Source organism: Camelina sativa, chromosome 7 (genome assembly GCF_000633955.1).
Source record: "Camelina sativa cultivar DH55 chromosome 7, Cs, whole genome shotgun sequence".
In the NCBI taxonomy this organism is placed as follows: Eukaryota; Viridiplantae; Streptophyta; class Magnoliopsida; order Brassicales; family Brassicaceae; genus Camelina; species Camelina sativa.
Window position 1 is genome coordinate 2564390 of NC_025691.1, and position 11101 is coordinate 2575490.

Below are 11101 nucleotides of genomic sequence, written 5' to 3' on the forward strand. Positions count from 1 at the left end.
TTTTTAATTTCTTGCCGCTTTTTTGATCTCTTGAGTGGTTGTCTTTTGATAAAATGATCGATTTTTAGCATCATTTGTTAGATTATTTTGTCGTTGATTTGTATGAATTCGAGAGATTGATGGGTTCTGTGAATTGGGTACACAATTCTTATTCAGCTGATTTGCTTCATTTGGAGATCCTCTTGACATATTTTGTGATTGATTCCCTTAAAATTTAGGATTTTTATTGCTGCAAGCTTTTTTCCTCGTTGTACGATTGATTGAAATCCATCCTTATTAGTATTAGGTTGTATTTGCAATGATTAGATTATTACAGTTTTCAAATTGAAACAAACATTTTTTTTTTTCCTGTTCTCTCATTTGTTCTTTCTAGATATGATCAATCAGGCTAATATGTCTGAATGGTTTAAGTTAATATCGGATCCCTTTTTTGCATGTAGTAGTGGCTAAAGGCCTTTGCTTTGATGAACCTTAACTTAAGCAGGCTTGACTTTGGTCCCTTAGTTTTCAAATTATTTCTTCATCCTTGCTGATCTTAATTCTAATATTCAATATCTTTCTTTTACAGGCTGGGAGGATACTTGCAAATTTGATTGTGATGGGTTCTGGGATCATTGGTCGTGCTGTCTTTCAAGCCTATCGTCAAGCACTTGCAAGTGAGTTCCTACACTTTCTTTTATGTTACCTTTTTGACATCATTTGATTGCTTTTCATGAAGGCTTGCTCTGTTTAGGAAGATCTGTTTTTTCAATTGATAGAATGGTCAGACGTTTCATGTTCATGGTGACCAGTATGATTCTGGTCACTTAGTTTATCACAGCTCCTGAGATCAGATTCTCTCCTTCACACTCGTGTATATTTGAATTTGTACATAAGATAAAAGGGAGGCCTATCTATCTATCTTACCCGAGAATCTTCTTTTTGCAGATGCATCTAAAACTGGTGTTGCGCAAGAAGCAATGCAGAATGCAGTACGTAAAGCAGGAAAAGCCATCAATGAGCAAGAAGCTAGGCAAATTCTTGGTGTGACCGAGCAGACCTCTTGGGAAGAAATATTGCAGGTAAACATTTTCTCTTTCATCACAGATGATGATTTTCTCGATCTGATTTGATTACTCAAATAACTGAAAGGAGTGGGTTTAATATATGAATGCAGAAATATGACAAACTGTTTGAGAATAACGCGAAAGCTGGGAGCTTTTACCTTCAATCGAAAGTTCTTCGAGCTAAAGAATGTCTAGAAGTTGTGCACAGGAGCAAAGGCAACGGTACACCTAGTTAAGAGCTTATATCTTCTTCTTCTTTTTTTACAGATTCAGAACACTTGCTCTTAATGTAAAATTAAGACGATTTCATGGTTCTTTGAGATGATGTGAAACTTATAAAACGGCCATAGTGTTTTTTTTTTGTTTTTTTACCTATTAATTTAGTAATAACTAAGACAGGCTTGCTCTGGTCAATTGATCAGTGTCAAAGAACCTCTTAAATGTTAAAACTAGAATGGATTTTTCCATGTGTGTATGTTGTATCCTTCTCTCTTGAGAGAAGATCTGTTTAAAGGCACTGTCTGTAATGTATAATATATAATAAGATTACTTCATTACTGTATTTGAGTGGCTGAGTGTGAGAAATCTGAATCTCGCAAGTGTGACTTGATCATGGTTTGGCTATATATCCCGGAACTCAACAGACTTATTAAAGTTTAAGTCGAGTTTGGTCTGAAACAGTTTTAGGGCCGACTGAGTTCTGAATTTATAGAACTTTCAGTCTGTAAAGCAACTTGAGACTGAAGGTGTGGTCTCTTAAATTTTGCATTTAGACCGAAGTAAATGTATACAAAATAAATTCCTATACACAACAAAGAAATTACGACCCAAGTTTGGCAATCTGAGTTGACCAAGCTAAGATGAAAACGTGAAAGGAGATGAGTAGGCCTATTGAACTAGAAGCGAAGTGGTTCGTCTTGAGAGAATCGTTGCCATTGAGTGAAATATGACGTTGCTATCAGTTATCTCGTCTCAAATTATTAAAAGGTTAAAATTCAAAAAAAAAAGATTGAATGAGAGTAGACAGACGATACGATGCGCTCTGGTATAGTAACTTGATTAGACTCTCGAGGAGAAGAAATATGTACTCAATCCTTTTACCACAAAGACCTCCAAAATCTGAAGACTTGACAACACTCGAGAAAAAATATACAGCATTGGAACACACCCATCCCACTGGCTGCAGTTGCCAAAAACCCTAATTTTCAACTTTCACTTCACTTCACTCTGGCTATATATACCTCTGAATCCCTTTTGTTCGAAAGCACATAAAAACTCAACAGTTGTGTGGTTCTGGTGATCTCTGCTTCAATTTCAAGTAAGCTTCTCCTCTTCTCACGTAGTGTCTCGTTTAAAAATGTTAGACAAGAACATTTGCTTTGGTGTTTTTCTTTTTTTTCTTTTTTTCTTTTTTTTTTGAATTTAATGTTAAATTATATTCAAAAGAAAAATAAACTTTTACAAAGCTTATGTTTGAAAAAAACTTTAAACAGTTCGATATAAAATCATTTAGTAGAATCTAGCTGCAAACCAAACTTGGATGGCTTTGTCTTGGCCACCTAGCTTTGTGTGTTTTTCTTTTTTTCAAGAATCTGAACTGAAACTTAAAGATTGTGTGAAAGGCTAGAATTTGCAACCAGTTTTGATATTGGTAGTGCTGGATCTGTTTTGTTATCCTTTTTGTTGTATTTCTTACTCAAGCTCATTTTCTCTGTTCAGGCTGTAAGTGGTGTGGTTTGTATTCGAAAAAAGATGAATCTTGATTTCGACGACTCAAAGCATATGCACTCTGGAGTGAGAAGACAGGAGAGGGATAAGATCCTTAAACGTTTTACAAAGCGCGTGGATGGTACGTTTGCTTTGTATAAGAATGTTCCTTTGAACCGATTCTCACTCAAGTGTATTGATGACGTTGGACCAGCTCCTGTCATTGGTTGGATAACCAATGTGTTGAAACGTCGTGTATCAGAACTTGTTCTGGACATCTCTTCGTGTTGGGAGTGGCCTATGTCTGCTGCTATTGTTAGGTGCGATACTTGCGTTGTGAACTGGGCTTTTTCTCTGTCAAGTTTCATGTTAGCTTATCCACGTATTTCCGCTTCCACTTGCTCTGTTTGTTGATCATGAGCTGTGTAACTGTTTGGTAATCATGTTGATAATAAGTTTAAGACTCTTCTTCATGCTTCGCCTGCGGTTTATGAACTGTACCTGGTTGATGTCACCGTCTCAAATGCAATCCTTAATACCCTAACAATAGATTCTGACAGTCATTTAGATGCGCTTGACGAGACATCCTGAGTATGTGATGTAGATACTGTTCACCATCAATAGTTAAGTCTCTTAAGGGTTGGGGAACACACTGACGCAGAGCTCCAACGGGGCCAATTTATACAATTTACGATCAACTACTCAAGCATAGGGCATTCAGATAGAAGCCGGGCAAAACTCCCACTATCAGGACCGAAGTAAATAGAATCAAGATGCAGAGTTCTAAGATTGGTAAAGATAAAACCTCTTAGAAATGAGAGACCAAGTCCACATCCAAGTTTCAGCTTAAGCAAGTTGCGGCTCTTGTCGAAGACTCTAGAAGGCAGTGAAGGTATTCGGGAAAGTAAGATCTGTTGCTCCACGTGTCAGAGCTATGCGTGTCCAATCCGTAACAAGATTTTTGTCAACCCCCCCCCCCCCTCTTGATGGTATATGAGAGATGTAAGCCAATTTATACATTTTAGCATATCATGAAGGAAAAGCCCATTACGGCTTAAAACAAAATTGAAAGCCCATTAAGGCTTAAAACAAAATTAAAAGCCCATGGCTTCGACTAGTCCAAGCGGTGCGTTTTTTTATCATAAGGGCCAAAACGTAGCGTTTTGTAGACACCAACCTAACCTTTGTTTAATCAAGAATGTTCAAGAAAAAAATGAAGCAGTTTCTTATTTTCTTCACTCTCCGTCTTCAGGATTAAATTCCAAAGTCGTGATCTCATCATCTTCGTTGAGTTTGTGGTTCGCTAGGGTTTTTAATTCGAAGAAGATGGATCGGATCAGCGGTCTACCAGATGAACTTATCATGCTAATCGTGAGTTTTCTTGCTGCAAAGGATGCTGCGTCTTTGATTACCTCAAGGAGGTTTAGGAATCTCTATACCATCATACCAGATCTTGAGTTCGATGACACAGCTCAGTTTCAGGGGAGGTTCACGGATCTTGTGAGTAGAGAAATGGCTGCTCGGCTGAAAACTACTACGCGCATAAGGAGATTCTCTTTGAAATCTAAAAGGGGTATTGATCCAGATCGTATCAACCCCTGGCTACGTGATGTGTTGAATCATCGTGGTGTCATGGATATTAAGATGGGCATATATGGTGATAATGGGTATACGTTGCCTTTGGAGATCTTCACTTGCAAGACACTCAAGAACCTGAAACTTGGGAGGGAAATTGAGATCAGTCTTGTCCCTGAGAATGCTTTGTTACCAAGCCTTGAGACTCTCGTTTTAGATGACTGCGTTAGGTTCTGTAATCCTGTTGATTGTGCGTTCAAGGCGTTTCTTTCGGCTTGCCCTGTGCTTAAGGAGCTAACCATTGATGGTATGTGCTGGGAAACTTGGGAATGGTCAGGGATCGTGTCTAGTCAAAGTCTTCAAAGACTTACAATTGGTCGTGAGCTTGTAGATTTTGAAGGGCCTAATCCACAGTACATTACTTTTGATACCCCAAGTCTTGCCTACTTAGAGTACGGTGATTTTGTCCCGGATGGGTATACAACTGTTAGTTTCGAGTCCCTTGTGGAAGCTAAGCTCAATCTTCTTGTGGTGGTAAATCGCCGATGGCATGGTCGGTTTGCAAATGATGGTGATGTCTTGTCTAGCGATGCAACAAACCTGATTCAAGGGATAAGAAATGTTCAGATCCTGGAATTATCATCTCCTTATACTTTTGAGGTAAGTGTGTTATTTTGTAGTTTGAGGTGTAATTACAGTTTGAGACAACAATAGAACATGAATATGTGAATCCAAGAGCGTGCATCTTAAGTTCCATAACATGTTGCAAACGTGTTTCCTTAGGCTTTGTTCCAAACATCTGAAGTTCCATAACATGTTGCAAATATGTGAATCAAGAGCGTGCATCTTAATTAGTTGATTTGATTTGATTTTCAGACGCTTTACTTCTTCCGTGAAGCAATTCCAGTATTAGAGAAGCTACATCATCTAACTATGATAAATGATGATATGGGTTTCTGTTGGAGGTTTCTTCCCTTTTTGCTAAACAAGGCTCCGAATTTGAAGACCCTTGGTATCGAGGTATGATAATAATGTATTTTGGACAAACCATTATTTCCAAAACATCCTTGTGTATATTCTCAACCTATTGCTGCAGGGTGGAGTGCACTGTCTTGAACCTGACGATGCTGAAGAAGAAGCTGACAATGTTGATGAAGAACCTGACTATGTGTGCGAGTGTTTGTCGGGATATTCTTGTCTATTGACATGTTCAGTAGAGGTCTTGGAGATAACTTTATGGTATGGCGGGACGACTGGTGAGTTGCAGCAAGCAAAACATTTCTTAGGAAAGTTGCCACGTCTGGAGCTGCTGAAAGTTCGTACTTGGAGAAGAATAAGCGATAGTGACAAGTTAAGAATCCACACGGATCTTCATATGTTTCCGAGAGCTTCATCCAACTGCAGGGTCCAGCTCAGTTTTGTTTGAAAAACAAACGTTGGTCCTCCCTAGTTGCTTAAGTCTGTTGGAACATGAATCGGTTTTTGTGCACATTCTTGGTCACTTTTATCTCCCTGTGATCTTTTATTAACTGGATTCTCCTAGTTATATTCAGTCTGATTCTATCTAGTTTCTAGGCATGATATATGATGTGTAACTCAGTGTGCTTCGATGGGCTCTTAGTTTATGTCTCAGATGATCAAATTGATTTTTTTTTTTAATATAAATTCTCCTAATTTTAAAAATTCACTTGGTCAATTGACCCACATACTCCTACACACTACACTACCCTGCCCCTGAATGGATAGGAATGAGATCATGGAAAGAAAAAAACGAGACCAATTGAGCATCCCAAAATTCATTGTTCATATAAATTGAAAATTAGTAAGATTCATAAAATTTTGTAAGTAAACTTCCTAAAAATAACACGTACTGTATATTCTAAACTCTTAAATACGTTTTCTTCATAATTGTTAAGGAAAATTTTCTTTTATATTTTTTGTTAAAATTACAAAAGTAGAGTATCAATATTAAAATATTAGGTAAGAAACTAAAAATTAGGAAGTGGGGGTTTTATCACAAAAACAAGAATACCACTTGAACGACAGCGTTTTTAGGAGCCCTCACTCATCTAGAATGAGAGAGTGTTCCCGTCCCGCCACAAAAACTATTTCAGAAAACCCTAATTTCTTCTGTGACCTACTACCAAGTAATAACATATGTGTCAGTAGCAACGTTTGTGTAATTTTGATGGACTCTGCGCTAAAACCCAAGTAAAAGGTTCCTCATTTCTTCTTTTTACTCTTTTAATTCTGTCGAATTTTAATTGTTTCTTCTGGCAATTTGTTTCTGTGTGTGTGTGTTTGAAACTGGTTTTGCAATGTGAGATTTATCATTTATGAAAGAGCGTATTTGGAACCAAGTAAAGTTTCCTGTACTTTCTCTAGTGTCGAGTTTGAACTTTTTTTTTCTAGCAATTTTGATTTTCTGAAAGACAAGAGACTTTGAAACTGGTTTTGCAATTTGAGATTTGAGGAAGGCGTATTTGGAATGAAGCTTCTTGATTTCGATGATTTTTTTATATTTTTGTAGGTGTTGTAACTCTTTGTTGAGATAGATAGATACATAGATCTGTCACTATGAAATCGAAAGAGACGGACTTTGGTCCCAGTAGAGATATAATAAGTGGTCTACCAGAAGCTCTGCTTTGCCACATTTTGTCATTCCTTCCCATTGAAGACTCTGCTTTGACTTCAGTTCTCTCCAAAAAGTGGCGCTATCTCTTTGCTTTCAGACCAAATCTTGATTTCAATGGCACTGTATATCTAAAACATCCTGAAGTACTGGTTGACTACAACGACATTGATCGGAGTTTTATAGATTTCGTGAATAGAGTTTTGGAGTTGCAAGGGGATTCTACTGTCAACAAGTTCTCTCTTATGTGTGGACGTGGCGTTGTTCGTTCCGAATTTGTCATAGAATGGATATTAAACGTGCTGCGACGTGGTGTTACGGATCTTGATTTACGCGTTACTCTGGATGAGGGTCGTCTGCCTTCAAAGATCTTCGAGAGCAAGTCACTGGTTAGGCTGAGGATAGAATCTGGAAATGTTTATGGTATTGATTTTGAACATGTTTCTCTTCCGAAGCTTAAGACTCTCTACCTTAATAAAGTTATGATAGGAGACACTGGAGATTGTTTTCACAAGCTTACATCTGGTTGCCATGTCCTCGAGGAATTACTTCTCATTAGAGTTTACTCCGATTTGTGGAACCGCTCTCTGTCTTCCAATTCACTCAAGAGACTAACGCTACATCATTGTGGTGAAGAATATGACCATAATCCAGATACTGTTTCGTTTGATACACCAAATCTTGTTTATTTTGACTACTCTGATCATATTGCACGCAAGTATCCAAAAGTGGACTTTGGTTCCCTTGTTGAAGCTACTATCGATCTTGCAATGACATCTCATCAGTATGCACATGCAAACTATGGAAATTTGGTCGGCAATGCATCAGATTTTCTTAAGGGAATCTGCAATGTTCAGATCCTTTACTTATCTGCCAGCACTCTCGAGGTATGTTAGCTTAGCATCGATAAATTAAATGTTTATTTTGGGTTAATGATTGGATATAGATGAAGAATGATGATATCTCTCTATATATATATATGGCTGCTGTTTCAGGTTCTTACTTTCTGCTGTAAACCAGTGCCGGTATTCAACAACTTGATTCATTTAACTGTGGAGACCCATAGAGTAGGATGGGAATCTGGAATCGGATGGGAATCACTGCCAACTCTACTCAAGAACTGCCCAATTCTAGAAACTCTTGTATTCGACGTACCAAACACATATCCTTTTAACTGCATCTGCTATAACTCACTTTTCAAACAAACTAGATTTTTTTTTTATGTTGTTTACTCTGTGTTTCAGGGACTCCTCCACAAATATACAATCAAATGCGGGGATGTTGACGGGTGCCTATGCAAATTTTCAGGGGAGGTTCCTACTTGCTTATCTTCAAGTCCAGTGAAGGCTTTAAAGGTACTGAGATTTGGTGAAACTGGTATAGAGAATCAGATAGAGCTGATCAAGCACTTCCTAGAGACAATGCCACGTCTTGAAAAACTGACAGTACACTACGATACATCCATAGATGATGATCTGATGAAAGTGTCAAGCCAACTTAACAACTTTGCAAGAGAAGCTTCACCAAACTGCGAGATCCATGTAATCTCTGATCGCCTCCTCAACTAAAACAAGATCCTCTTCTTTCTGCCTTTTGTTCTTTAGTTATTGTGACTTGTGTACGTGTCGGTTTATTTGTCATTTTGATTGGGAATACTCGGTTCTTAGCTCCAGTTTCGGTTCTTAGCTTGAGTAGCTAATTTGTCATACAATACGTAAAGAAAATATGTCTTATTAATTTTCTGAAACAGAGCATTCTTCTTTTAATCCATAATTAAAGAACGCATCGCACACACACACAAAAAGAACACGCGGAGCACGTGGACACCGATAAACAGACGTGGAAACCCCAAAACCTCCGATTTCGTCACCGCCACGTCACAGTTAAGAATTTGTGTTGTAAAACAAACTGACCAAGGATTGCAAAAAAAAAACCCTAATCTACTCTTCCGCCTCACCTCTCGCTATCAATCTTCAGAGTTGTTGATTTTGATATCGTTGCCAAGTGAGGTTCACGATTTCTTCTAATGATGATTTTGTGATTCCTTAATTAGTTTCGAATTAATTTTATTGTTTATCTAGCAAATTTTGCTTTTATGCGGGTTGTCTCTGTTCCATTCGTAACTTTATTTGTTCGTCAAGCATGTGTGAAAGAAACCCTTTTACGTACTTACTCGAGATCTATCTATCGTATTATATATATATATATATTTTTTTAATCAGGTTTGTCACTATTGAATTCAACAAAGATGGATATAGATACAATCAGTGATCTACCAGAAGCTCTGATTTGCCACATATTGTCGTTTCTTAACATAAAGGAAGCTGCTTTGACCTCACTTCTCTCCCAAAAGTGGCGCTATCTCTTTGCTTACAGACCAAATCTTGATTTCGAGGATTCCGTACCTTTCCATCCGATAATGGTTTACCGAGAGAGGAATGAGGTTCAAAGGGAATTTATGGATTTCGTGGATAGAGTATTGGGTTTGCAGGGGAACTCTACAATAGATAGGTTCTCTCTCAAGTGTAATGGTCATTATCCTCCAGTTCGCGTGTCTAGTTGGATATCAAATGTGATAGAACGTGGGGTATCGGATCTTGATTTACACGTTACTGTGGTTTCGAAACATTCCATGCCTTCAAGTGTCTTTGCGAGCAAGTCACTTGTTAGGCTGAGAATAGAAATTGTATGTGCTTTCGTCATTGATTCGGCACATGTTTTTCTTCCCAAGCTTAAGACTCTCCATCTCAAGTCTGTTGGAGATGTTGACAGTTTCCTCGTCAAGCTTATCTCTGGCTGTCATGTCCTTGAGGAGTTAGTTATGATTGATCTACATTGGCGTGGTTACTGGAACCGCTCTGTGTCTTCCAAAACTCTCAAGAGGCTAACGGTACACAGTGTAGCAGGCGTAGCAGGGGATGCAGGTCCTTATCGTATATCATTTGATACGCCGAATCTTGTCTACTTTGAATACGATGAATATGTTGCGGAAAAGTATGAAACAATGAATTTCGACTCACTTGTTGAAGCTAGAATCGGTCTTGTAATGACAAGTCGTCAGATTGCACATGCAAGCTATGAAGATTTGGTCGTTAATGCAACAAATCTATTTATGGGGATAAGCAATGTTCAGATCCTTCACTTGAGTTCCGACACTCTAGAGGTTTGTGTCTTAATCCCATTTTTCAGGTTTTCTTTTTTTTAATCATATCTTTCGGTTACCTAGAAATTTAAGGAAGACAAACAACCAACCAACCTAGTAATCTGAATACCCTTTGTTTTAGGTTTGTATTGATTTGGTTTTTGTTTCATCTGGTACTTACTTTCTGTTGTGAACCAATACCGGTTTTTAAAAACCTGATTCAGCTAACTGTTACGACTCACGAAGACTTGGGATGGGAATCATTGCCGGCTCTACTCAAGAACTGTCCGAAACTAGAAACCCTCGTCTTTGAAGTACCAAACACATATCCTTTTTACTGCATCTGCTAACAGAATTTTTCAAACAAAACTAAGATTATAAAAGTATTTTTTCATGACTATAATTTAGGGACTCTATCACAAAAGCACAATTAAATGTGAGGACGCTGACGGGTGCCTATGCAAATCTTCAGAGGTGGACATTCGTAGTTGCCTATCATCAAGTCCGGTGAAGGTTTTGAAGGTACTCGATTTTGGCTATCTTCCTTGTTACAGTGAAGAAAATGAAACGAGGAAGGTGCAGGTCAAGTATTTCCTGGAGACAATGCCGAATCTTGAACAAATGATACTGTTCCACCATTCTCTAATTGATGAAGATTTGAAAAGCCAAGGTTAGTTCCTAGAGGAGCTTCATCCAAGTGCAGAATCCAATTAATTAATAATGGATAACGACATCTCACCAACTTATCTTTACTCTTTGTTCTAGCTTTTAGCACAAAAGCATCTATGTTCCGTTAATGGTCCCTCATAACTCTTTCAGCTTCTTGACATGCGTTTTTCCCTCTCTTTTTTTTCGTGTGTTGTATACTTCGTGTTTTCGGGTTTTCAAGTTGTTTAATTAACATAGCTTTTGTTCTAGTTCGTAGTCCAAAATTATTTAGCGTCTCTGTTATGTAATATGTTCAGCTTCTCAGTATATGCATTTTCACTTTTCTTTATG

The 11101-nt window shown here is 37.9% G+C and overlaps 4 protein-coding genes across 4 annotated transcripts; all 4 read left to right on the top strand.

Annotated features, from left to right (window-relative positions):
* Positions 578 to 1513, top strand: LOC104699987 (mitochondrial import inner membrane translocase subunit tim16-like; the record flags this gene model as incomplete). The annotated part of the gene is given in 3 exon segments (XM_010415419.2): positions 578 to 656; positions 928 to 1061; positions 1157 to 1513. Coding segments are annotated over 3 exon segments (339 nt in total), but the record flags the coding sequence as incomplete, so codon positions are not given.
* LOC104699988 (F-box/LRR-repeat protein At3g58980-like) lies at positions 3930 to 5985 on the top strand. Its single transcript, XM_010415420.2, has 3 exons — positions 3930 to 4988; positions 5205 to 5348; positions 5425 to 5985. Exons 1-3 carry the CDS (start codon positions 4080 to 4082, stop codon positions 5752 to 5754), a joined length of 1383 nt encoding a protein of 460 aa, XP_010413722.1. The 5' UTR covers positions 3930 to 4079; the 3' UTR covers positions 5755 to 5985.
* Positions 6397 to 8684, top strand: LOC104699990 (F-box/LRR-repeat protein At3g59250-like). The gene is made up of 4 exons (XM_010415421.2): positions 6397 to 6546; positions 6859 to 7847; positions 7956 to 8111; positions 8205 to 8684. The coding sequence occupies exons 2-4, from the start codon at positions 6906 to 6908 to the stop codon at positions 8526 to 8528; spliced, it is 1422 nt and encodes a 473-aa protein (XP_010413723.1). The 5' UTR covers positions 6397 to 6546; positions 6859 to 6905; the 3' UTR covers positions 8529 to 8684.
* Positions 9209 to 10844, top strand: LOC104704214 (putative F-box/FBD/LRR-repeat protein At3g59240). The gene is made up of 4 exons (XM_019227395.1): positions 9209 to 9382; positions 9485 to 10121; positions 10274 to 10416; positions 10511 to 10844. Exons 1-4 carry the CDS (start codon positions 9209 to 9211, stop codon positions 10775 to 10777), a joined length of 1221 nt encoding a protein of 406 aa, XP_019082940.1. The 3' UTR covers positions 10778 to 10844.